The 26487-nt window shown below is 50.5% G+C and overlaps 3 protein-coding genes and 1 non-coding gene across 7 annotated transcripts; 3 read left to right on the top strand and 1 right to left on the bottom strand.

The window, feature by feature from the left end:
• Window positions 1–328: 328 nt before the first annotated feature.
• Window positions 329–389, top strand: LOC132070437 (U7 small nuclear RNA). The gene has a single exon (XR_009418001.1). It is a non-coding gene; the product is annotated as a U7 small nuclear RNA (small nuclear RNA).
• On the top strand, window positions 343–1243 carry C2H12orf57 (chromosome 2 C12orf57 homolog). The gene is made up of 3 exons (XM_059466343.1): window positions 343–566; window positions 673–849; window positions 930–1243. Exons 1-3 carry the CDS (start codon window positions 509–511, stop codon window positions 1076–1078), a joined length of 384 nt encoding a protein of 127 aa, XP_059322326.1. The 5' UTR covers window positions 343–508; the 3' UTR covers window positions 1079–1243.
• Window positions 1244–1443: 200 nt separating this feature from the next.
• PTPN6 (protein tyrosine phosphatase non-receptor type 6) lies at window positions 1444–16151 on the top strand. Of its 3 annotated transcripts, XM_059466341.1 has the most exons (16): window positions 1444–2289; window positions 2485–2588; window positions 7522–7644; window positions 7953–8147; window positions 10352–10571; window positions 11322–11438; window positions 11632–11748; window positions 12150–12246; window positions 12644–12723; window positions 12829–12978; window positions 13086–13217; window positions 13489–13643; window positions 13943–14010; window positions 14363–14514; window positions 15225–15322; window positions 15411–16151. In XM_059466341.1, the coding sequence occupies exons 2-16, from the start codon at window positions 2575–2577 to the stop codon at window positions 15517–15519; spliced, it is 1827 nt and encodes a 608-aa protein (XP_059322324.1). In that variant the 5' UTR covers window positions 1444–2289; window positions 2485–2574; the 3' UTR covers window positions 15520–16151. The 3 variants fall into 3 exon arrangements, with proteins under 3 accessions (XP_059322324.1, XP_059322323.1, XP_059322325.1); XM_059466340.1 differs by having other exon boundaries at window positions 1444–2588; XM_059466342.1 differs by lacking the exons at window positions 1444–2289; window positions 2485–2588 and adding an exon at window positions 6711–7253.
• Window positions 16152–19761: 3610 nt separating this feature from the next.
• PHB2 (prohibitin 2) lies at window positions 19762–26399 on the bottom strand. Of its 2 annotated transcripts, none has more exons than XM_059466597.1 (9): window positions 26207–26399; window positions 26042–26126; window positions 25888–25967; window positions 25304–25488; window positions 23065–23194; window positions 22512–22615; window positions 22027–22104; window positions 21167–21479; window positions 19762–20336 (listed from the first exon to the last, which is right to left on the bottom strand). In XM_059466597.1, exons 1-8 carry the CDS (start codon window positions 26331–26333, stop codon window positions 21399–21401), a joined length of 870 nt encoding a protein of 289 aa, XP_059322580.1. In that variant the 5' UTR covers window positions 26334–26399; the 3' UTR covers window positions 19762–20336; window positions 21167–21398. The 2 variants fall into 2 exon arrangements, with proteins under 2 accessions (XP_059322580.1, XP_059322581.1); XM_059466598.1 differs by having other exon boundaries at window positions 26042–26123; window positions 26207–26363.
• Window positions 26400–26487: the final 88 nt, after the last annotated feature.

A 26487-nucleotide genomic window follows, 5' to 3' on the forward strand; every position in this document is an offset into this window, starting at 1 on the left:
GAAGGGCAGAAACACTCCCGGTGAAAAGTGGGAGAGGCTGGAAGTGGGCACCGCCTCGGGAAAGGCGTGCGGGAGCCCGGCAACCACGGGAGGGGCGGGGCGTGCGCACGGCGGGCCAATGAGAAGCGAGTAATTTGCATACGGTCCGGACGGCACGGCTGGCCCGTTTGACGGCACCGGAGACCGCCGGTATCGGCTTTGAGCGGGGCAGGCGGGCGGCGTCGTGTCGGGGACCCGCAGGGGAAACGGCCCAGGAGAAGAGCGGTCCTCGCCCTCACCTCGGGGTGGGTCGGCTCGGAGGGGTTCCTCGCCCGTGCGCCGTTTCCGGCAGTGATTTCAGCTCTTTTAGAATTTGTCCAGTAGGTTTCCCGCGCCCGCGGGAAGCCCCTCCCACAGGCGGTGCAATGACAGATCGGGGCGGGGGGGCGCAGGCGCGCTCGGGCGGGGCCGGGCTGGAGCCGGTGCCCGTCGGTGTGGGGCAGCAGCCGCGGCCTCCCCGCCGCGCCCCATGGCGGCCTCCGCGCAGCCCCCGGTGCCGCCGGCGCTGAGCGCGGAGCAGGCGAAGGGTGAGTGCGGGTGGGTCCGCGTCCCGGGCGGGCCGGCGGCCGAGGGCCCGTGCCGCGCCGCTGCGTGCGGGAGGCCGGCGGGCGGCTGAGTGCCCGTGTCCCGCAGCCGTGCTGGCGGAGGTGATCAAGGCGTTCGGGGCGCCCGAGAACGCGCAGCGCATGGAGGAAGCTCGGGACAACGCCTGCAACGACATGGGCAAGATGCTGCAGTTTCTGCTGCCCGTGGCCACCCAGATCCAGCAGGACGTGATCAAGGCCTACGGGTTCAGCAGCGACGGCGAAGGTGGGTTGTTCCCCCGCCGGGCGGGATGCTCCGGGCCCGCCCGGGCAGCGGGGCGTCCCGCCCACCCCCTTCCCTTGCAGGCGTCCTGAAATTCGCCCGGCTGATCAAGTCCTACGAGTCACAGGACCCGGAGATCGCCAGCATGTCCGGCAAGCTCAAGGCCATGTTCCTGCCGCCCATGACGCTGCCGCCACACGGGGCCGGCACCGGCGGAGTTGCTGCCTCCTGAGCCCGCGGAGCTCTCCCGGTGCTCCGGCTGGTGCCCTGCTTCCGAGGTGCACGTCCTGTCAGCCCTGGGAACGGGGCATTGAACAAGGGAGACGCGGTCCTGGAAGGAATGGGATGCTCCGTGTCTGCTCGCGTGTCTGCTCGCGAATAAAGCGTATGTTGAAAATGCCAGTGTTTCATGAATGGCCGTGAGCTCGGCAGTGCTGCTCCCTGGTGCAGAGGCAGGTACAGCAGTGCTCTCTGCATGACACTTGTGACGCTCTTTTGGGAGGCCCAGTAGGCACCATGTTCTGCAAAAAGGTTTGTGCAGAGCCTCGGTGTGAAGCCCTAGGATCTGGTATCAGAGAGACAGGTATTAAGCACGTTACAAGGGCAAGCATTTTCAGACGTGCTGTTTGAAGCATAATGTGTCCCTCAACACGATTAGTGCTGTTCAGCAGGTGTTGTAAGTGCCATTGAGGCCCCTGTCGCAGCAGGGTCAGTGCTAATTTACTCCTGCTCCCTTGTTTTGTGGCTGAATGTGCAATCCAGCATATTATCCTTAGTGAAAAATGCAGCGGAGAGATGCAGCAGGGAGCTACCGAGCGTGGGAGGGCTGGGCTTGCCCCGTTTGGCTGCAGCCTGGATTACAACAACATAAACAACGTAAAATTTTTATCTCACCTTTTTTTTCGGACTGCAGAGGGATCAACCTAGTGGTGCAGCCTTGCTCCTTTGCAATGTTTTCTTTGCAGTGTCATTCAGAGGGACATCAGGTATGTCTGCTTGTAGCCTCCTGCCCTCTGTCCCTATTGTCCTTGGAAGAATTGAGGTCTTTGGCGACAGGAACAGGGGAAAGGGGCTGAGAGTGAAGGAGCCAGGCCTGGGAGAGCAGGGAGCTGCAAGCCAGGTGTGAGGGAGCTGCGTCGGGAGTTCTGTGCTCCCAGTTACAAAGCGGGCAGGAATGCAGCCAGCGAGGGCGTGAGCTCAGTGGATGGGAGGCAGGAAGAGCAGTCGGTCCCTTCCGTCTCCATCTACCTCTCCGAGCCTGGCCTTGGCCTTCCCCCACCCCTTTGATTATTCATTAACTGCAGTCCAGGAAGTGCTTTGCAAATGGTGAAAATTAAGCCCGCGGCTTGAGGCCTGAGGTTTTCCTGACCTGGAGCTACCTCCTCCTTATTCCGCCTGGGAGCAGGCGGAGTTCGGGGCTTCGCCTGTGCACATCGGGCTCAGGTGAGTCACGGGAGGTGCTGCACCCGCAGGCACGGCCAGCTGCTGCTCCAGCGCCCCGGCACTCACCGCCATGAGCATCCCGCCCCGCCGCCAGGGTGCCACGCCATCCCTCCTCTATCCAGGTCTTTGATCTCCCTCCCAAATCCGTTTCAACATCCTTTCTTGGTAATTCCAATATTGCTTTATTTTCTTTAGTAGGACCCCCCCTTGGCTGAGGGCTGTGGTACTTCCTCCACCAGCTCCTGTCAGTCCTCCATCAGTGGGGATCTGAGAGACAAGAACCTGATGCCATCCCGTGGGTGAGTGCTGTGAATGCTAGTTAGGGCAAGAAAACAAGAGTTGTTGGTGAGAAAAATAAAAATAGCAGCAGTAGGAATTAGGCGCAGAAGGGGAAAACGCCCAGTTTCTAATAAGAGCTGCCTATTAGAGGTAGCCAGAGGATTGGAGCTCGCTGTGCTTTACATCATTACTGTTGCTTCTTCTCACTTTGATAAGGAGCAAGCAGGGTTTGTGATGGCCAGTCTGCTGCAGTTCCTCTGCCACCCTGCAGCTGCAGCATCTCTGAATGGGTTTGCAGAGAGAGATGTCAGCTGCCTGGCCTTTTAAATGCTGGTTATTCCTTTATTTGCTGCAGTCTTTCCTAGCCCTTTATGGAACAAAAAATGGTACCTACAATCCTCGTGGTCAGTCCAAACAGGTGTCTTGCTCTGGAAGGGTGTCAGGAAATGGGATTCACACTGGCATTACTCTCTGGTAAGAATTTGGGCAACCACAGTGGTCCTGCACTGTGCTGGAGCCCCAAGGCCTGATGGAGAGCGTATGGCTTTGGCAGGTCACAGGAAGATGGTCCATCAGCCCATCCCCAGGCAGCCTTTGCTCGGCACTAATGACTGAACTACAGCAGACTTCTGTACAGAACAGCAAAACCTCCTGTCTGAAATCATCTCTGTGCTGAGATTTACAAGAAGAAGACTGACAAATGCAATGCTCATTCTCAAAAAGGGCTCCAAATTAGCTCCCCCTCAAATGTGAGAGAAGCATGGAACAATAAAGTCATTATCTGAACAGGAGGGTGCACAGTATAATGGGGAGAGCAATGAATGTGATACTAAAGTGCCAGCATCTGCTTTTGTAAAGGTAAATATGGTCCTGTAAAACTGGAGGGTTTTGAGGGACTTGGGAAACATATGGATAAGGCAGGTCTGGCCAGTACAGTTTGCTTGGATTTAAAGAATTTGGCAAAGACTCTCTCATCAAAGTCTTTAAATAAAGGCTGAAATCACAGGATAAAAAAAAAGAAGATGAAGATTTTCTTGAGTAAAGAAATACTAGAGAATAGTAAATGGAAGGTGGGAATTAACATCCCATTTTTACAGCAAAGGGAAGTCATCAGTGGTCAGATCACAGGGGCCTTATCTGAAATACAGGCTGTTCAGTATATTCCCAAGTGACCTGGAAATACTGGTGAGGTGAGAAAATTGGATGATGGTAGAAAGTTATTCAGGATAATAGGGTGGGAGTTGACTTGTGAGTAATTTCAGAAAGACCTAATGGCAGTGAATGAGTGGGCAGTAGAGCAGCAGATGAAAAGGCTTATGTAAAACAATGTTCATACAGAAAAATAATACAAAAATTGCATATAAAACAATGACTGTGAACTAATGGTAATCCCTCTTTGATTATAGAAGTCCATGCAGTTGTTATCTTAATGCTTGGTTGTAGTGAACATCAGAAATCACCACTGTCCATGACTCACCAACATTTTGAACACCACAGTTCTGTGCCCACTTTCACTCTTATCTCCAAATCAAAATGCCAGAATTGGAAATATCTCTGAGAGAGACAGCAAAGGTGGTCAGAGGTGTAGAATAGTTCTGTACAAAAAGAACCCTTAGTAGGGCTGGAGTCTTCAGCCTGAGGATGGATATGGATATTTCAGGTCTGTTACCACGAGTAGCTTGGAGCAAGGGGAGAGAAACAGGAACCACAGACTGATTTTCCTTTTTTTGCAACAACCAGGTGGTAAAAAAGAGGCAGGGAGCAGGTTATAAATGAGTCAAAGGAGGGGGTGTTTCTGTAACTGAGCAATGGAGCTCTTTGCCAAAGGGTGCAAAATTTGTTATGCATTTGACAGCTGACTACAAGTAGCTGCGAACAGAGGCTTAGGAAGTACAAAGGCAAAAGAAACTCTGTACACAATCTTTCTCTCTGCTCTTCCTTTGACAACCATTTTGACCTCTGCTCTGCCTAGTGCCACCCCTGCTGCCCCAAAACTGGCTCAGGTGTCTCAGGGCCCCATTTGGCTGAGTCCTGACACCTGCCAGGGTGGAGGCTCCTCCGCTGCACTGGAGACCTGTGGCAAGTGCTGAACCCCCTTGGGGGGGAGCACGTGTGCAGTTTTTCCTGATACCTAATCAGAATTTCCCTTGCTGCAAGTCATGCCTGTTGCCTCTTGTCTTTTGGTTGTGTCCCACAAAAAAGAACCTGACTTATCAGCTCTAAACCCCCATGGCCCCTTTTAGCTTGTCTCAGACAAGTGTTAAATCCCTCCTTAAGCATCTTTTCTTCAAGTTGAATGAGCCCAGCTTGCTCTCTGCTATGTTCCAGGCTCTTCACTGCATCAGTGGCATTATGCTGGATCATTTCCAGTTTCTCAGGGCCTTTTTTTCTTGCAGCAATCCAGATGTGTGGTTTTTAATTAGCTATTTCATTTATCTTCTGCTGTAAATTTGTTACTGCGCTAGCTGGGGCCTGCTTCCACGAGGGATTTACAAGAAGTTCTAACACCTGTGTTGTACTGAAAGCCAAAGAGTGTAAGAGTAGTCTCTTTGCTGAAATCTCTTGACCTCTTAATTAGATTAAAAAGTGTTTTAGTGGCTCAATTATAGTCTTATTATATTTAGTGGCTCAGCTGTTCCGTGCTGCAGCCATTTGGGAGAGCAGCCTCGAAGATACCGACTGATGGCTTCTCTGTGGTGACATTTCCCTCCCTTACTGATAGTTTTTAATTGGATGGCCCAGATCAAAGACACCGGGGCAGCTGCATGCATCCACTCCTTTCCTAAAATGAAAGCATAAACTCATCCTCTAAATTATGTGATATGGGGTTTTTGTCCACAAAAATACTGTCAAGAGATTACACTGCACCCTGTGGCTTGTCTTTCTGCAAGATGCTGAGTTACATGGGATAAGTGCTCTCTCACCCTTTCTTATCCTGGTCTGGGCTCTTTGCCACCTTTTTCTTTCCCTGTTCCCCTGTGTCCAGCTAATGTTCAATTCCTCAGACAGATTTTCTCCTTCAGTGTAGGGTGCAGGGATGCCTAAGTTTTGTTTTTTGTCTGCCTTGGCTTCATATCGACTCAGCATGCTCTAATATGATTTTGATATCAGGAATTATTTTTTGGGACTGCTCCCTGGAAGTTCCTGCCTTTTCTCCCTTGGCAATAAACAACACTTGTTTCCTGTTCCCGCTAGACTGATTTAGGTGCCGCCTTTCTGGTGCAACTTCTACAACTTTGTGCAGAAGTTGTTCCCTTGAGTTGCTCCCGTGCATTTAAAATCTCCTTGGTTTTTAATATCAGTTCTAAGTCAGTACCCCTGGCTGCCTGCAGCTCACCACACCCCAGCTCACCATGTGCATGAAACCAGAAGCATTTCTAAGGAAGCTTCTGGAGGTGCCTGGGTTGCCTTTCTAGCAATGAAGTTTAGCTTCCCACTCGTCTCTCCTGTACTTCCCTTTGTTGCTGGTTTCTGTCTTGGCCACGAGTTTTTGTCTAAGTCTTAGCTAGCAGCCTGTTCATCTTTTTGCAGGATTTCCCAGTCTGGTGGTATGTGGGGAAGTATGCAGCTGCTGCTGTTGCTTGAAATGAGCAAGGCTCTTGCTGTTCCTGCTGCCCACATCGCACAGGGTAGCTGAGATGGCCCCAGGGAAAAGCCAGGCTCCTTTGCCAGCTGGATTGCACTCTTAGGCCACGGCTTAGCTCCCATTCTTTCACCAGACCTGCAGACTTGAAGCGAGTGCTGTGGGCAGGGCAGTCATGGGCCACAGCTGGACACAGCCAGGTGACTGGAATGGTTTTCCTTCTTGTACTTGGCTGTCCAGGTTGTCAGCTTTGGCCTCAGTGTGGGGTGCTGGGATTTTGAAGGTCCTCGGCTCAGCTCCCTCAGTGCTGTGTGGGCTCCCTGTAGCTGTTTGTCCTGGTCTCTGCCTCGTTCCTGAGCAGCTTCACCACCTTCTCCCAACCTCCCCATCCCTTTTGAGCTACCACTGCCCATGTCAGTCCCATCCCGTGGCAGGCTGGTTTCAGGCAGGCACTGCTGTGCTCAGAGCACTAGCCTGGACCTTGAAGTCTGCAGCTCTGGGTTCACACAGATTCCCCCATGCCTGTACAGAGCATGTAGGACATTTGGGACCATTTGTGTTTCTCGTTGGCCTTTTGGAGGGAAAGGGGAGCAGAGGACAAGCAGAACTGAGTTTTGTGAACATGGCCAGAACCCAAAATGCATGCGAAGAGTCAGCTCTTGGGTGCTAAAGACAGGGACCCAAAAATAATAGGGGCTATGGGGAGGAAAGACACAAAAGGAGAAGCAGAAGTGTATGCAAAGCAGCTCGGGGCTGCGGAGTGGATGGCTCAGAGCGCTTCCTGTTCCCGGAGCCGTGTGTGCCCCGCTGTGTTCGGGCTCGCGCCTGCCCCTGCCTAGCAGCGCTGCACAGCGGGCCAGGGAGCAAGGCACCTGTGCAGGGAGAGGTGCACGGAGAGGGCCTGAATGGACTGACAGTCAGCTCCTGGAGAGATACATGGCCAGCTCCCAAGAGGCGCAGGAACAACGTGGCGTTGGGTGCCCCTGCACAGACCTCCGACTTCCCTTTCCCTTCCAGCGCAAACTGATTTTTCCTCTGTTTTTTGCGTTGCTTTGGTGGCAGCCACTTGGCCGCCTCTGCTTTCTCCCTCCACAATGGTGAGGTAAGAGGGTCTGAGAGGTCTGTGTGTGTGAGGAATGGGACCAGGGAAGTAGGATGGATGAGGGCAAGGATGGCCCTGGAAGCTGTATCTCTCATGGGAACCATCCATAGGCTGGGGCAGGCATCAGGCAGGAAGGGATGCTGCATGGAGAGGGATGCTGGCTTTCACCTAGGGATGCTGGCCAGGGACCATTCTGCATCCTACAGATCTCCACAATAGTGCCTGGCTTTTTTTATTCACTTGGTCTTGCTGTTATTTTCTCTGCTAGGTGGTTTCACCGTGACCTGAGTGGGCTGGAAGCTGAAGCCTTACTGAAGGGACGAGGTGTCCATGGGAGCTTCCTGGCCAGACCCAGTCGGAGGAATCAGGGGGATTTTTCCCTTTCAGTCCGGTCAGTAACTTGGACCCCAGCTTCTGTCTTTGCAGTGTTACATACACAGATTGCCTAGATCCTCACATGTCCTCTGGCGTCTTCTTCATCCTGCCTCTGTCCCTCTGAGTTCTTCTCAAGCTGTAAAATGACCTCAGCTTCCCAGTGTCTTCTAGAGCTTCCCTCAAGTCGTCCAAGGAGCTTCTCTTTCCAGTCATCTTCATTCACAGAGATGGTTTGCTCTGGTTCCATGGTGGGAGGTAGTGCAGGACACCTTCCTGCCCCTTTCCCAACCACCTCATTGGACTGCCTTGTGCTTTATTCCACAGGGTTGGTGATCAGGTAACCCACATCCGCATCCAGAATACTGGGGATTTCTATGACCTGTATGGAGGGGAGAAGTTTGCCACCTTGTCAGAATTGGTGGAGTACTACACACAGCAACAGGGCTCGCTGCAGGACAAAGATGGAACCATCATCGACTTGAGATACCCGCTCAACTGTTCTGACCCCACGACAGAGAGGTACGGGGACAGCATGGAGCTGCTGTGCCTGTGATTAAATGTTTCCTGGCCTCTTTATGTCCTGCCAGCATCCCCAGAGCAAATCCTGCCAAAAATGCCTCCTGCCTTTCTTAACCTCCTCTGTGTCCATGGGGGCAGCATCCCCAGGAATAGCTGTGTGTACCTTGATCCATCACAGCAGACCTAGCAGGGATCTATTTTTACTTTTGGTTTCCGGTTGCCTTTGCTATTTATACGCTGTTTTTGAAAGAAAAGGTTGCGGTGTCCGCTGTGGGTCTGCAGTGGTCTGTGAAGGGACGCGTTGTGTGGAAGCCCTCAGTTGTGCCCCAAACCTCCCTGGTTATTCTAAACCTGGGTGACTCACGTAGCTGCGAGCAGGACCATGTTCCCCTGCTATTCCTGGCCTGCTTAGTCTCCTTCCTGTCCCCGCTTTGCATGTGTCTCTGACACCAAGTTCCTAAATCAAATCAGGTGGCTTTGCCCTTGCGTTTTGCTTTCAGGCCCTTTGATGCAGCTCGGGGGAGCTGTCATGCCTTGCTCTGGAGTGACAACTCCTTCTTGCACAGGTCCTCCTTGGGCACCTGGAGGCAGCGAGCAGAGAGGCTGAAACATCGGGGCACACCCCAGCTTGCTTGGGGTCAGGCTGCAGAGGGGCAGGTCTGCTGCTGGCTGTCCTCTCCAGTCAAGGCTATTGCTTCGTGGCCCTGCAGTTTCCTCCCTTCCTCCTGCGGTTGGAAACTTACCCCCTCCCCCTTCGGGCTCTTACGAAAGCTCCTCTCACTCTCTCCCCAAGTGATTTTCCGTCACGTGGCTTTGAAGAGCTGGGCTGTGCTGGGGGAGGGAGGAGTGGGACCCATTAACCCCCTCCTCCCTGTGGGGAGGGGAGGCTGGCAGACCTCTTTGATGGGCAGGAGGCGCCAACTGATGCCAAGGTGGCACCTGAGCACATGGTGGCTGAACCGTTCTCTGAGAGGAGGTTCAGAAATTAATGACAGCTGTGCACTGAGTGTCACCAGCTGCTTCTTGCAGTACATGAGGTGAGGGTCAGCAAAAGTTACTTGCTGAGCCCAGTAATAACTGTGTGAACCTCCTGCCGTACGTGGAGCAACCCCTTGCTCTGATCGGAGGCAGGGGAGAATGAATAAATGCCCCGGCTGCCTCTGTGACTGGGCTGTGGCCTCCTGGACTCCATCTCAGTTCATGGGAACAAATAGCCCCCTAACAATGTGAAGTTCACCAGGCCAGGCCTTCCCTGTTTTAGCTGCTCCATGGAAATAAATCCATTCCCACATCCCGATGGTGAGGCAGGGAACACCTTGGTCAAATGGGGATGCTCCTGACCTTGTGCTAGGAGGAGAGAAGGAGCTGCTGAGTGTTTGTATTGAGGACAGGAGTGTGCACATGGATCAGCTCCTGGTGCTCAGGGTGATTGCTGCAGTGTGGTGTGCTCAGAGAGTGGGAATTATCCTTTGAGTGAAGAGGTGACTGAGTTTCAGAAAGAGGAGTTGCTGGAATGGTTCTTTAATGGATCTGATCTCAGCACAACCATCCGGGAGCTGCTAAATCTGATGGGAGAGTTTCTGACATAGTGGAGGCTTATTTTTGTTTCCCTGGTGTTTGAGTTTCCAGAGCCCCTTGCAGCAGTAAGGCAGGAGTCCCAATAATACTGTGAGGTGCTGAAACACACAGACTGCCCTCTCCCAGCAAGTGTTCCAGGCAGAAAGTATTACTTACCTGTGCCTTTGTGTGTGTCACACAACGGGTCACACTTGGTGCTTTCCCACTGTGTCCTCCAGTACCAGCCTTCTGCTCCCTAGGTCCCTTCTGTCTCCACCTCATCCCTTGCACTTTCTTCTTTCTTCTTTCTTCTTTCTTCTTTCTTCTTTCTTCTTTCTTCTTTCTTCTTTCTTCTTTCTTCTTTCTTCTTTCTTCTTTCTTCTTTCTTCTTTCTTCTTTCTTCTTTCTTCTTTCTTCTTTCTTCTTTCTTCTTTCTTCTTCTTTCTTCTTTCTCCTCTGCCTGGCTCTCCACTTTCTGTCTCATCTGCTTTTCCCAAGATCCTGCTCCTTCTTCCTTCCTCTCTGTCTCCCCCTTCCTTTCTTCCTCCCTCACCCTTCCCCAGTGCTGCTGTTTTTCACTCATCAGCTCAAGGGCATCCACTTCCCGCATCCCACCTCTTTTTTAACCCTCTCTTGTTTTTCCTTAGGTGGTACCATGGGCATCTGTCAGGCCCTGCAGCTGAGTCCCTGCTCCAGGGCAAAGCTACCCCTTGGACCTTCTTGGTGCGGGAGAGCCTCAGCAAACCTGGGGACTTTGTCTTGTCTGTGCTCACTGACCAGCCTAAGCCTGGCTCTGATGCTGCAGCGGGGGCAGCCGGTGCCTCTGGGGCGCGGCTCAAAGTCACACACATCAAGATCATGTGTGAGGTGAGCAGTGGGAGGCAGGAGGAGAGGCAGTGGTCTGATGGATGATACCAAAATGGCTGTGACAATTTTGCCTGTTTTTTCATGTGGGATGATGAGATTCCATGGAGAGAAGGCAACTGGCCTTAAATGGGATAGGAGGTCAATACACCTTCTCTGGGCTTTGATCCGCTGAGAGCACAGTGCCATGAACTCCATGTGCTCAGGACAAACTCTCTGTCCTCCCTGCCAGAGGAAGTGCTTTCCTAGATGATGCAGGGTGGTGCCTATGGATCTAAACCCCAGCATTGCCTTTTTCCTGCCTTTTACCAGCTTTATTCATCGGACAGGTGGAGAGAGTGGGAGTTTGCAGCCTGGAGAAAGCTCTGGGGAGATCTTACAGCACATTCCAGTACCCAAAGGAATCTCATGGGAAAGCTGGAGAGGGACTTTTTACAAGGGCATGGAGTGATAGAGCAAGGGAGAATGCCTTCACACTGAAATAGGGCAGGTTTAGATGGAATAATAGGAAAAAATACTGTGGGGTTGGTGAAGCACTGGCTCAGGTTTCCCAGAGAAACTGTGGATGCCCCATTCTTGGAAGTGTTTGAGGTGAGGCTGGAGGGAGCTCTGGGCAACCCAGGCTAGTGGATGGTGTCCCTGCCCATGGCAGGGGGTTTGGAATTAGCAGCCCTTTGTGATGCCTTCCAACCCAAACTATTCCAGGATTCTGAGTGTTATGAGTGAGACATTACACATTCTTCCTCTGTTTAGAATGGACGCTACACAATTGGAGGGGCTGAGATGTTTGACAGCTTGACAGATCTGGTGGAGCACTTCAAGAAGATTGGAATTGAGGAGATGTCTGGTTCCTTTGTGTACCTGAAGCAGGTAAGTCCAGTTTCCTGTTTTTTAGACGCCCTTTCGGGGGGGACTGATTTGTTGTTTTTTTCTGCTTTATGTCCCTTTCCTTCTTTTTTCCATGGTGCACAGAGGACACTTTGCTCTCCAGCAGCATCTCTCTTTCTCTCTCTCTCTCTCTCTCTCTCTCTCTCTCTCACCTGTTGTGTTTCCCCATCCCCAGCCCTATTATGCTACGAGGGTGAATGCTGCTGACATTGAGAACAGAGTGCACGAACTGAACAAGAAGACAAGTCTGTCTGAGGAGACGTCCAAGGCTGGATTCTGGGAGGAATTTGATGTAAGAAACTTCTGGGCGACATTATTTGGCTTTTTGGGAATTCTGCATGCACTACCTCATTCTCCATCCTCGATTTCTTCCTGTACACAAATTTCTTGTGTCTTGTCAATTTATTTCTGAAAGAAGTGTCTGTTTGGAACCAGTTCCCCTGGGGAATGAGTCTCATCTTTAAGTGAACCCAGTGATGTAGAAATGCACTTTTTTATGGTTGGGAGAGTGAGTCACCAAGACAGTAAGGGCACAAGCCTTAGACTTCTCAAGTCTAGGTTTGGTTTTCACTTCTCTTCTCCCCCACAGCGTGCCCATGTGTCATCAGAGCCACCACCACTGTGCCTCCTAGTGCCCACCTCCCCTGTCATACATTGTGACCTTGCCATGACTGTTCTTTCTTCTGCTCTCAGAGCCTGCAAAAACAGGAAGCCAAGCACCTGTTTGACCGTCATGAGGGCCAGAGACCTGAAAATAAGAGCAAGAACCGATACAAGAACATATTGCCCTGTGAGTCTTGCTTCTCCACTATAAAGAAAAATAAATGGACAGACAGGCAATGAAGAGCTGTCCAAGTCATCCCTCCCTCCAAGCCATCCCTGTCCTCCAGAACAGGTTACAATGTGTATGGCACTGACGATTTAAGAGCTGATGAGGAAGGTCACAGCTTTTTCCTGTCCTTGAAGGAAGGAGGGAGGGTTGCATCAGACTCATTAGCTTCTATGGTCCATCACAGAGGCAGAGAGATGGGAGGATGGAGTGAGATTGGTCTGAACCCAGAGGGAGAGCTGAGGCTGTGGGGCATCCCTGGGAATCATGACTGAGGTGGCACAGGGCAGTGAGGAGCTCTGTGTGGCTGTGCATGGAGTATCTCATTGCACTGTTCATTCTTTCACTGCACCCCCAGTTGATCACTCCAGAGTCATCCTCCAGGGAAGGGACCCAAATATACCTGGATCTGACTACATCAATGCCAACTATGTCAAGGTGAGATTCTTGAAAGACAGCTGTGTGCCTGTCCAGAACAGTGCTAAAGCAGGGCAAGGTCTGCTGCTCCTGCAGCCCTCCTGACCCTCCCCTGTCTGCACTCAGAACACCCTGATCAGCCCAGATGAGTGCACCAAGACCTACATCGCCAGCCAGGGCTGCCTGGATGCCACAGTCAATGACTTGTGGCAAATGGTGTGGCAGGAGAACACACGCATTATCGTGATGACAACACGGGAGGTGGAAAAAGGCCGGGTAAGTACCAGTCTGGAGGTGTCTCTCCTCCCTGTCAACCATTGTTCTGCTTTTTCTGTCTCTCCTGCCTTCTGCCCACCCTCACCCTGCCCCCTCTGCCCACACAGAACAAATGTGTGCCTTACTGGCCAGAGCTGGGCAGCACCAAGGAGTACGGTCCCTACCTTGTGCAGAACGCTGGGGAGCATGACGCGCTGGAGTACAAACTGCGGCACCTCTGCGTGTGCCCGAAGGATAACGTGAGTGTGTCTGACCAAGGGCTGCCATCCAACCCCTGGGTCTCACAGCCACCATGCACCTAAACCTGGGAACTCCTGGGTGCTGTGATGATGCTGCTGTTCCAGCATTCTTGGGGGTGGTGTGGTTTGGGCTGGAATCACACTGGTGGAATCACCAAGAAGTGGGCAGGAGACAGATTCTCTCTGGCTCCAGACTCACCTCTCCCTGGGACAGAGGCCTGGGGCAGGACTGGGTTGCAGTTTTACCAGTGGGGTGCTTTGCTCTTCTCAGGGCAAGGCTGTGCGTGAGATCTGGCAATACCAGTACCTGAGCTGGCCTGACCATGGTGTACCCAGTGAGCCGGGAGGAGTCCTCAGCTTCCTCGACCAGATAAACCAGAAGCAAGAGAGCATCCCCAACGCAGGGCCTATTCTGGTACACTGCAGGTTGGTACAGAGGCTGGAGTTTGAAGCATCCTCCATCCCTTATCTGGGGTGAGATACAGAAAGTCTGTCCTGCTGCTTCCAGCTGTACCCCAGGATTTGTGAGTGAAGCATATGCCAGTCCCAGTATTTGCTTTTTTCTTCTTCAGTGCCCCCACACCAAACTCTCTACTTGTTGAACCCGTGACTCTTTTGTGGCATTGCTGAAAGCTGCTACAAGAGGCACATCCTTCCCCAGAAAGCAGCTGCATTTTGTTTCAGGAGCTGTCTTGCTCTGACCTCTGCTTGTCCTCTCCTTGCAGCGCTGGGATTGGCCGCACTGGGACTATCATCGTCATTGATATGATAGTGGAAACAATCTCCACCAAGGGTAAGAGGACTCAAAATGAACTGGGCTACCCAGTAGGGCTTTGCCTTTGATTTCAGCTGCAGAGGGATGAAAACTATCAAGGTCCTGCCATAGCTTTAAGAAAGTTGTTCTGCTGGATCTCTCTACCATATCCACTTCTTACAGCTTTAGCCTTCCCTGAGCTTTGGCTTTTCCTCCAAGGCCAGACATCAAAGATACTGAGCAGGGGGAGAGATAGGAGCTTCATACAGGAATAAAGAGTATGGAAGGAGTGGAAACTTCTTGTCTGTCCTCTGCTGTGGCTGCTTTTGGTAGAGACCTGGGGGAGGGGGCAGTGAATATGTCCGCAAGCTTTTCTGGTGCTCCTTGCTAGGGCTGGACTGTGACATTGACATCCAGAAGACCATTCAGATGGTGAGGGCCCAGCGATCTGGGATGGTGCAGACAGAGGCCCAGTACAAGTTCATCTACATGGCCATCTGCCAGTTCATAGAGGCAACCAAGAAAAAGCTGGAAATTATCCAGGTGAGAGCAAAGGGGCTCTGCTGCCCTGTCAGCCTAAGCCCTGCATGCTGCTGGCTCTGAGCTCAAGTGTTCTGTTTCAGAAGCTTTGAGCTAACATTGAGACTTACACAGACTACAATGGTACAGTAAGAGCTGTGTCCCTGTTCCTCTCTTCTAAGACTTTTAAATTCAAGGGACAAGTTCATTAGCAGTTCAAGTACCAATCCCTTCTGAACTGCTGGACAGCAGTTAAATTTTAATGCAGTTACTTTAACTATGTTCTGAATAATATCACCAAGTGCTGTTTTGTTACAAACTTTGTTAGGACAAGCAGACTTTCCTTGCCTCTTCTTTCCTCTTTGTCTTTCACATCCTAGTTTTGCAGCTGCAAAATCTTTTCCTGCTATTTGAAAAGTGGTGTCTTTTCTCTTTCCTTGTAGCTTCTGACAGCATGCTGTAGCTCCTGCTGTTTTAATATTCTTTAGCAGAAATTTGGGACTTTTAGGCGTTCTAGTGCCTCCAGAGATTTGCTGCCCCACTGTTGCCTCCTGTACAAGGCTGCATTTGCACCTGCTGCTCACCTCTGGCAGAGGCAGTGTGCTGAGCCCAGGCACTTCAGCAATCCACTAACTTCCACTGAGATCCTGGCACAAAGTGGGCTTTAACAGCCAGAACTCTTCCATGGTGCCTCCAGATCACCCTCTTCTAAGCCTGTTTTTCCTCTCCTGCAGTCTCAGAAAGGCAAGCCAAACGAGTGTGAGTATGGGAACATCGCCTACCCCCCTGCAGTGAGGAATGCACACCCCAAGGTTTCCCGAAAACCCTCCAAGTAAGAGCTCACCCAAAGCAGAGACCCAAGTCTGCCTGCTGGCTTGGTTGGCTTTTTCCTCTTCCTCACTTTTTCCCTGGTCTTACAGGCAGAAAGAGGAGTCAACAGTGTACGAGAACTTGGGGAAAAAGGAGGAGAAGGTGCGGAAACAGCGCTCCTCAGAGAAGAAGCTGAAAGGCTCACTAAAGAAAAAATAATCATACATTGCAGGGACCCCATGGGGGTTTGAACCTGGGCTGCAGGACTGGAGCTCACATCCCAGCTGGCCTGTCTCACATTCCTTGCTCTTGGACTGGAACAAAGCCTTCCCCTTCTCTCCTGTGCCAGCTTTCAGTGCTGTGACCCATGGAGACAGTATCTCAGCTGACCAACTCCATGGTCCCTTGCCTGTGCAGGCCAGCAAAACACTGCCCTCTCATCATCCATTAGCAGGAAAAGGTCACACCCCTCCTTCCCTTGCTCCCTGAGCACCAGGCCCAAACCCACCTCTGCTGTGTCAGCTTCAGAGGAATTCTCAGCCAAGAGCTAAGGAAGGTCAATCCAGGAGCTACATCTCTGCCCAGTGCTGTGAGTTAGAGTTTATCCTGTTTGTGTTCCCTGAAGCCTCAGCTTTTCAAGTATGAAGGTTTGGGCCTGTTTCAGCTCAGCTCCTCTGCAATTCAACAGGAGACTTCCTCCTTCCTTAATACCAACCTTCTGCCCCTCTTATCCTTTTGCTATCCCATCCTTCACCAGGATGCTGTAAATATACCAGAATTTGATGTGATGGCCATGTTTTCTGTTTTGTTTGTAAATAAACTTGTGTTTGTTTGGCTACCAGGTCCCAAAAGGTGTTCTTCTCCGAGTGTTAGCTGTACTTCTGATTTTACCTGCAGACCTGAAAAGACTCAGAAGGATGGCTCTAGCTTAGTTTTCCTGATTTCATGTTGCCTTCAGGCTTCTGAACAGAAGCTGTGACTAATTATGGTGGCCTCTTGCTGTGAGGCTCAAGTGTTGGTGGTCAGCAGGGAAGCCTGAGCACAGAAAGTCAGGTGTGACAAACTCTGACACAGCTTTTATATCTAAATTTTACTTGTGGGTTTTCAAAATGTGAACAGACAAAGCCACAGTTGCTCTGACCTTGTGCTGGTAACGCTGCCACTTCCAGCAGCAGCCTGGTTCAAAGGCCTCCAGGGCCCCCTTCCCACCAGGATTTATACACAATGCATTGGGAGGAAGGACACTGCTTGCTGTCATTTGATATGGCAAGAAAGTTGGTTGGAAGCATTTGGAAGGCAGAAGAGACTTTGTGAACAGAGCCTCTTTCTGTGTGCCAGCCTTCAGCTTCCCTTAGCCTGTGAGCCCATAGGCCTGTGTGTGCATTTCCCAGCTGGCTCTGCCATTCCATTGCCACTAGAGGAAGAAACGGGAAAGGGGCAGAAATAAAAATGGGTGGAGGGACATGCTGTGTTTCATGATGCCAGATACCCTCTTGTAAGCAATGGGAAGCGGCTAAAGTCCTGGCCCTACGGAAACATCTACCTTTGCCTGAGACCCCTGGGTAGCTTCACAGGACAGGACCCACTCTCTTCCTTCTTAAACAGCTGCCACAGCCTAAAGCAAGGCATACCAAGGGTTAGCTTAAACTCTGCCTGAAAATGAAGACATCTTGTGGAACAAGCTCAGGTTACTGAGAACCTTCTTTGTGTTTAAATCCTGAGCTTGATGTGTCCATAGTGTCCAGTCTACAAAAAATTTTGGCAGAACAAGAACCTTCCTGATTGCACATGAAGAAATACAGCACTGTCATAAGCAGTTTACTCTCCTTTGCATAGGATCTGTTACACACAAATACTTTGGGGTGACTATTTGAGAATGCATTTTCAAAGCTGGTTCAAAGAGTTTGTGCTTCCATGATGCTGCAAGTCCACATATATAGGTATTAGTTATGGCTTGGATTGCCAGTAAGCCTTAAACTAGGAATCCATAGGTTTTATCTGTTCCTTTAAAGATCTTGTGCTGTGCTTCACCAGAGGAAGAAGTCCCTAAAGGCCTCTTTTCTTCCCTGGAGAGCTCAGGTTGGAGTTGTTTGTAAAAAGAGATGGTTGGTTGTAAACAGGCATGATCTCTGGGGTGGCTGTCTTGACCATCATGATCATGAAACAGCTGAGTTGAAAGTCCTTGAGATAGGAGAAAAACTGTAAGTAAAGCTACTGCCCTGGACATGGGGAGAGCAGACTTTAGGCTGCAGGGAAGCAGCTGGTAAGGTCCCCATGGAATCTGCTTTAGAGGACAGTGGGGTACATAAAAGCTGCTCAGTTTTTACAGGGCCTCTTCTCAGGAGCACAGGAACAGGCAGTTACAATGTGTCAGAAGTCCAGCCAGTGAGGCTGAGGGCTGGCTTGGCTGAGCAAGGAGCTCCTTCTGCAACTCAGCAGAAAGTGTACGGACTTTGGAAAGGACAGATTATGCAGGGGGACAGACATGCTCCTTGCCACTCTAAGGAAAAAAATCCCAAGCCTGAGTTGAAGCTGGCTGGTACTACAATGGGTAAAAATAGGCATTTTAAAGTATGTTAAGAGCAGAAAGAAGACTAAAAGAAACACTGTTCTGTCACTTGATGAGGTGGGTCACCTCATCCCCAAACAGTGATGAAGCAGAGACATTTAATGCTGCCTTTGCTTCTTCCTCTGACATTGGTGATAGGGGGGTGTCAGAGCCCTGGGCTGGATGGCCATGACTGGGGGAATGATGAACTCCCAGCTGACTTGGAACTCGTATGGGATTTGCTGCTGCAACTGGATGCACCCAAGTCTATGGGGCCCAGTGGGATTCCTCCCAGGGTACTGAAGAGGTGGTCATGTAACTGTGAGACCTCTCTCAGTTATTAATCAGCAGCCTTGGGAATCTGTATAAGTTGACATGGAGGCTGGCAAATGTTGTCCCAGTTTTCAAGAAGGGCAAGAAAGAAGATCTTGGTAATTACAAGTCAATCAGTTTCGCTTTGGTGCCTGGTAAAACTGTGGAGAAAATGTCTGGAAGCTATCAAGAAAAAGACTTGAAAGGCAATGCAGTCATTGATCAAAGTGTGCATGAGTTCTTGAAGGCAAAGTCATGCCTTACAAATGTAATAACCTTTCACAACAAGGCTACCCACCTAGCGGTCAAAAGGAAGGCAGATGTGGGGTGTTTTTTTGTTTTGGCAAAGCTTTAGATAGATCCCTCTGGACAGCATTCAGCACACAGCCACAATTTCATCCACACAAAACTGAACAAGAGCAAATGCCAGATTCTGCACCCAGAATGCTGCAATCCTGGATGTGAACACAGACTGAAGGATGAGACTGGGGTGCAGCCCTGCAGAAAAGGCTCTGAGCATTCTGAGTGATGGCAGGCCCTGCCAGGTGTGTTGTGCTGGGCTGTGCTAGCACAGAACAGTTAGCTGGCCAAAGAAGTGAGGGTCCCACTGCACTCAGCTCCAGCCTCACCATCACTGGGTGCAGCTTCAAGCTCCAGAAATACAAGGAGGATATAAAAATAATTATAATGTGTCCAAAGGAGGGCAACAAAGACAGCAAGGAAATGTGTCACTTACAAGGAGCAGCTGAGGATACAAAGTTAATTCAGCTTGGAGAAGACCAAGGGCTGACCTAACACCTTCTCATCAGGGGCAGCAGAAGGGGGGTGCTGATCTCTTTTCTTTGGTGTCCAGCAACAGGACACAGGGAATGGCTCAAAGCTGCACAGGGGAAAGTTCAGGTTGGATATCAGAAAAAAAGGTAATTTACAGGATGGCCAAGCTCCCCAGGGGAGCAGCCATAACCTTGAGTCTGTCTCTGTTCAAGATGTGTTTAGACAATGCTCTCACCTAAAGTTTAACTTCTAGGTTGCCCCGGACTTCATCCTTGTGAGTTCTTTCCAACTCAGGACATTCTATGATTCTATGCTGCTTTGATAACCTCAAAGCCTTAAATCTTGGTATAGAACACCCCAGAGAAACAGCAGAGACGCTCCCCCTAAAGGACACAAGATCTTGCTGTTGAAACACAAGCAAAGGAGAGTTTAGTCAGTGGAGGAAGATTTCTCCTTCTCTTTTCAGCCAGGAAAGCAGAGAGGGGGAAAAAGCCCAAGGTGTAACAATGGAGGCCAGGACACAGCATAGAGATGCTGTTGCGACCTGGAAAAGCAGGTCAACCTACCCTCATCTGCAGCCCTTCCTCACAGGCAGCTAAGGAACCAGCCTGGTCACCCACACAGCTCTGTGAGCATCCAAACATCTCTCCCCTCTCCCCACACTGTGATGATCTGCCATTGACCCTGAGTGAATTTCTTTCTTTTGTTCCTTTCCCTTCATCATCCTCATTCCAATTTCAACCAAATAAAATCTCTGTTCCACCTCTCACTACATAAAATAACCACTTTTTTCCCCATGCACTAAGCACACTTAGACACAATAAAAATTTGGGGTTTTTTTTCTTTCTTTAATTTTTACAAATATTTGAAAGCATCACTGAGCAGACAGTGACACAAGTAAGATATTCCAGCAGTGACAGGCACCCAATGAATGGCATTGTCCTGAATTCAGTCCCAGGTTCTCTTGGGATCAAGAGTGAGAGAGAATCAAAATTTACTAGAAAAAAAAGCCTGGTGCTGATGGCAGAAGAACTCCCTCACTTGGCCAAAAAATAATTTGATATCCTACAGAAATCTAAATATTAAAGAAGATTAGAGGCAAATATCCATGTGGGTTAATACCAGTAAGCCCCTTTGCCCCCTCTCCAAATTTAACTGGTGGGATGAGGAAGGAATTGCAGCTGCCTAGAGGCAGAGCCCATTCCTGTAACTGAATCACCACAGATGGAGCAGAGGCATGGGGACAAAATCTGGCTACTGGATTAAAAACTTCATAGTGAGGACAAACAATACTAGTGGAGGGAGTTCAAAGATCCTCTCTCTTATCTTCTGCTGGTCAGCAATGCTGGTTCTAGGAATCTTCAGCTTCTTTCATTTCTTTCCTTTGGGTAGGAGGCTGTCACTGAAAGGGAGACAGAAGGGAGTCATCAGTACAAGTCACCAGAAAGGACAAGCAAAGCTGTACCAGCCCCTCAATATGGATTCTGAGGTATGGGTCACACCCAAAGGATCTGGACTTCCAAGTCCTTCCTATTAGGCAAGCATTTTGGTTTTTTTTTCCCAAAGCCCCTTAAATCTTCTGGAACAAATGTAACAGAATCTGGTCAGATGTGAGGAAAAAGGATGTTATAATCAAAGATCCCAGAGAAAAGAAACCAACTCGGGTTTCCCTTCTCAGTTCTGAGAAATCTAAGCTTTTAGCTGCATCCTGTTAGCTCAGCTGGCACTGAGTTTTTCAGTAAACACTGGACAGATTAGTCAAAGCCACCAAACTCCTGACAGCTCTGAAAACAGGAGATGGAGTGGTCTCACGTGAACTGGAAAGCTTTTGGACAATAACAAAAGCATCTTCCCCAGAGATCATCAGCCCAAACCACCACAAATTCCCAAGATCATCTGCCTGTCTCCTTCTAGCCCTGTCTGCCATAACCACAGGATGCCCTGCACATGTGGTAGCTCAGAGAAGGCTCCACAGTTACTGCTGCCTTTCCCATGCAAGGCTCCCTACAAGGCACACATGGAGCGCCAATTACTGCACATTCCATGTACATGTTTGTGTGGCTCCCTGCAAGGAAAGCTTCAAGTTTCACATCACAAATGGGAATTGAGGTGGGGACTGGAATAAACTTGCTGGGGCCAAAATGGCCCAGGCCAGAAACATGCCAGGCACCAGGAAACAGCAACACCCTGGTTCCAGTACTAACAAAGGGATCAAAATGTGCAGTGCCTTACCTTCCTCTGTGTCAGCAGATGCAGTAAGGGGTGCAGGGTGGGAAAGAAAAAAAACCAAGAGTAAATTGATGAGATTAAACAAAAAACCCCATTCCCACAGTAGGAGAGGCTGCTCCCTACTTGGCTATATCCTCTGACATTGGGGTCCTCTCAGAAAAAGATCCTGAGAGAGCTCCAGAAAGGGGAGCAGCTTCCCAGGCAGGGTGCAGACAAACCCAGGCACCCAGCCCCTTTACCTGGTGAAGGCCTCATCCTGCAGGTTCAGTACCAAGTTATCTGCTGTGAGATACACACGGTTTTGTGAGGCAGCAATCTGAAAAAGAAATTCATTACAGACATGGCATCCAGGACTAAAAATGCACATAGAGGAACAGCACCAGGAACCCACCTTCCCGTTCAGATACAGCACTCTTGTTAATTACTTAAGATCTCATTTAAATCAATGCAATTCCCCAAAACAACTCCCTACTTCCATAGTTCCCATCCCAGAGCCATCAGACTTTCTAAAAGAAGCATTCATTCTGTCTCTCTGTCACAAAGACCTTCGATCCCACATTTTTTCTGTCCCCCTTTCTCAGCTGCAGCTAACCAGAAGCTTTAGGTGGCTGCAGGAGAGGGTGGGTGATGGAATCTGATGTGGATCTGGCCATGTCATATGAAGGGCATGAACTCTGAGCCTCACATCTAATTGCAGATCCTTGCTAAGTCTTAAGCTCTACTTGAGCAGAGAAGGGCTGGGCAGGAACAAAGATCAGGACAGGGCAGATCACATTCGCCTTAAATTCATCATGTGGCCACTGGGTTGGGGGGGACACAAGGGCTGCAAAAGGACAAAGGGAATTCTGTGCCCAAATGCTCACCGTTTTTGAGATGTTTTGAGCAGCTCGGATCTTACGTAGCTTGATGTAGCCTGGATTCCTGCTGAGAGCTTCCCCGAGGTACAAGGGAACCAAAGTTAAGGAAAATCCCACAAACAGAAGCCGCTTACCCTCAAGGAATTCTTCCTAAGCCATATTAAAGAACATCTCAGTGGGTAAAAAGCAATCTCTTTCCCAGTAACATGAGCCTTTGGGTAAGCATATTTTCACCTGCCCAGACATGGACATTATGGATTATGGTCACACACAGCCAATGAAAGTTAAACTTTACAACAAGAAGCGCAGGTCCATGGCCTGTAACCTCAGACAAACCTCGCTCCAGCTGACTGCAGGAAGGGAAAAAAGAACAGTGACCTACTTGAGCTATCAACAGATCACAGTCTCCTAAGCATGAGCCCAGTGTGACAGATCCTCAGCACTGCCAAGCTCACAAGCCACATCCCACAAAATCTCCTGAAGCAGGATATCATCTTGGCAGCTGTCGCTTCTCCTTCAGCCTGAACTATCTTCTGCTTCTGCTCCTGCTTGGCCTTCTCCACCAGGAACTGGGCACGCTGTGCCTCCTGCTGGGCTGCAGGGAGAAGGGACACAGGCATTGGAAACACATTGTCTCTACCATCAGAACCTGACAGCTGAGACCAGGGGCTCTGCTTCCCAAAGAACCAGTAACATTCTGGGAACACATCCAAGTACAAAACATACCTGTAAAACCCACAGCACCCAGAGCCTCCACGCATACCCCCCACAGTGAGTGACAGAGTCCCAGTCTGAAGAGGAACCTTAGTTATGGGAACTCAGTCCCTCCTGTGGTCTATCCCATTAGCTACGGCTTTCTGGTAACACTTGCAAAATAAACCTGTTCAGCTCTGTTACTAAGGAGGCTTAGAGATTTGTAACTCTGTGCCTGAACTTATACAGTGACACAGCAGTGACACACTAGCCCAAATTCCACCTCCTTGTTTAATAGCTCAGTGAAAAGGCAAAGGCAATCCACCCTTGTCAGGCACCAGTGGAACTCACCCACTTGCTTAGCCTCCACAGCAGCTGTGTATTCACGGCTGAAACTGAGCTCTGTGATAGCCACATCATCCAGGATGAGGCTGAAATCCTTGGCTCTCTCTGTCAGCTCTCTCCTAATGAGCAGAGACACCTGAAACACACACACAGCAACAAGAGTAGTCCCAAGCACAGGGTGCTCTCACTTCCTGAGCACTCCAAAAGCAAAGCACAACTGCTCCTCACAGCATTGGGAGAGACATTCCCCAATCCCAGCTCCAAACCATGGACATCTACACCACCTCTGAGTAACATATCCACAGGCACAAAAACCATTTTCAAAACTCTATTACAGCTCATTTATAGTTACTACTAAACTGCTCTATGCAAGTAACACTGTGAAAGTAAAAAACCTTGAAAGCATCTTTTGCTTTCACATCCTGCTACATCCAGTTCCATAGTTCCCACAGTTTTGGCAATAAGCATTTCGTTATCCACCCTGGTTTTGCCACTGTTTGCAGGCTGTGCTTTCATAACTGTACTCCAACACAAAAAAAGAAATGACCACATAATTTTTTAACCTGTATCATATCTCTTAATACAGTAGCTACTTGTCTCGTGTAGCTACTCCGCTTTTTTTGGCTGCTTTGGCTGGGTGTTGCTGTTAGATACTTTGATTTATTCTACTCTTACTTCCCAGCACCTTTTTCAGGCAGCCTGACAAGTCCTGCACCAAATATCGACTTAAACAGAAACTATTGCTACAGTATCACATGCTTGGCCAGCAGAGCATTTGCTTTTACTTTTACTGCAGCAGTTTCTGAGCAGAACTCTAAAGAGTGGCAGAAACCTTTCCTGAGGGAGCTGTGAGTGCACAATTACATGAAATCACTGATTTTTTTTCTATCAATCCCTTCAATACCACGAAACTTTATAATAAAAAGCACTGGATGGATACATGACAAAAAGACAAATGTAATTCAGTTTGTCCCAAAATTCCAGAGATCAAAGAATGATTATTATCTGAGATCACAGAGGCTTAACCTTAGCCTTTGTTCCAGCACAGCTGAAACCCTCACAGATATTCCTTGCTGTCCCATCCTCTCCATGTGTTCTCTTTCTACATGAAGACCAACAAATCCCTGCAGTGCACTCCATGTGGATGAGCACAAAACCCTGAAGCCCCTCACCAGGGGAATGCAGATAATTTCTTACAACAAAACCTAAGGACACTCAGTTCTACTCTTTGGTTCTTTTGACATGGATGAGTGATGTGGTCTCTGATAGCTGAGAAATGCTTTGTATTTGATCTAACAACTTTTCCTCTCCAGCACTGTCCTGGTCCTTCAGAGCCTCTTCTAAAACCTTTTACAACAAGAGCAGCACACCCTCTCTGCACCAGCTCTAAAGGGATGAGAGCTCTCAGAATCCCTGGCAAACTATTACAATACAAACTTTCACAACAGACATTTTAAAGCTAGATGTTTCTAATATTTTGCAACACTCCCCCAGAGAACAGTCCAAGCCTTTTCTAATCAGTGCCTGCAGGGAGGATGCCAAGACAACTGAGCCAGGCTTTTCTCAGTGATGTCAAACAATAAAACAAGAAGCAATGGGCAGAAACCAGGACACAAGAAGCTCCACCTAAATATGAGAAATAACTTCTTTACTGTGCAGGTGACAGAGCACTGTAACAGGCTGCCCAAGGAGCTTGTGGAGTCTCCCTCACTACAGACACTCCAGGACCATCTGGATGCAATCCTGTGCCATGTGCTCTGGGATGACCTTGCTTGAGCAGGGAGGCTGGACCAGATGACCCATTGTGGTTCCCTTCCAACCTGACCCATGCTGTGATTGTGAGCAGAAGTTATCTGTGACCTTCTGAAGCATGCATCACTGACAGGTTAGTGCTTTGTTAACTGCTCATTCCCATTGTTTTTCAGATCTTTCAAAACTGCTTAATTTGCTCTGACAGTCATTCCAAGATCTGTATTTTAAAAGGCTGGTCCACTGACACCTGTGGACAATTAAGCAAACCAGCTCCTTCTCCCCTAATGTTACATTCTGGTACACTCTGTGCACCAACAGACCCAGTTTACCTCTGGGAAGCTGCCAACACAGTATTTATACCTGTACTGGAACCAAACTGTACATGGGACACGTTTCCCACGTGGATGCACTCCCCAGCTGAGCACAGCCACCCTTCCCTCCCCTGCTCCCCCCACCCAGCAGCTCCGAGCCGAGGCTGCCGGGCCGGGCTCACCTGGGCCCTCTGCGTGATGAGCTGCGAGGCGTTGAACTTGGCCACGACGCTCTTGAGCACCTCGTTGACGATGGAGGGCAGCACTCGCTCCTCGTAGTCCAGCCCCAGGCGCTGGTACATGCTGGGCAGCTCGGCCGCGTTGGGCCGCGTCAGCACCCGCAGGGAGATGTTCACCATCTGCAGGTCTGCAGGCACAGCCGGGTCAGGGCTGGGGCACAGGGAGAGCCCCCGCAGCCCTCAGCCGGGATGGGACAAGGACAAGGAGCAGCGGCACCCACGGGGAGAGGGGCGTTCTGGTTGGAATTAGGAGGAAATCCTTTACGGAGAGGGTGGTGAGGCACTGGCACGGGTTGTGCAGGGAAGCTGTGGATGGCCCAGCCCTGGAGCTGTTCATGACCAGGTCGGATGGGGCTTTGAGCAACCTGGTCTGGTGCAAGGAGTCACTATCCGCGGCACGAGATTGTGACTAGACGATTTTTAAGGTCTATTCCAAACCCTTAGCACTCCATAATTGTGCGAGGAGCGCCAACACTATGGTGGAATTCCTGTCCCGTGCCTCCCCCCTCGTGGCCCCTGTGTCTCACCTTTGGAACCGGTGGGGGAGGAGATTTTCCGCGGCCGCGCTCGGATGTCGTAGATGATGGGATACTGGAACCAGGGGATCCTGCGGGAGCAGAGCCGCGTTAGGGGCGAGGGCCCCGCCGGGCCCGGGAGAGGGCCGGGGGGGCCGGGCCCTACCTGAAGTGCAGCCCCTCGGCCAGGATAGTGTCCTGCTGCACGCCGCCGATGCGGTTGAAGAAGATGGCGCGCTGGCCACCCTCTACTGCGGGGAGAGAGCGGAGGCTTGGTCAGCACGCGTGGCGGGCATGAAGGATCCGAGGGCTTAGGGGGGACTCCACTCACCAATGAAGACGGACTCTCGCACGCCATAGGCCAGGGCACCGGCGCCCAGCAGCAGCTTAAGCGCGGTGCCGACGCCGCGGGGCCCGGTCGGCAGCCGCCCTGCCAGGTCCTTCAGGTTCTGCGCCATGGCCGCCCCGCCGCCGCCCCCGCCGGGAAGGACACCGGAAGGAGCGACCGCCGTGCCGCTCCGGCGGGAAACCGCGGTGCCAGGAGCGCCCCCGCTGCCCCTTCCCGCCCCCAGCACTCGCCTTCCGGCGCGGCGGCCGAGGAGCTCCGGAAGC

This window comes from Ammospiza nelsoni, chromosome 2 (genome assembly GCF_027579445.1).
Source record: "Ammospiza nelsoni isolate bAmmNel1 chromosome 2, bAmmNel1.pri, whole genome shotgun sequence".
NCBI lineage: Eukaryota > Metazoa > Chordata > Aves > Passeriformes > Passerellidae > Ammospiza > Ammospiza nelsoni.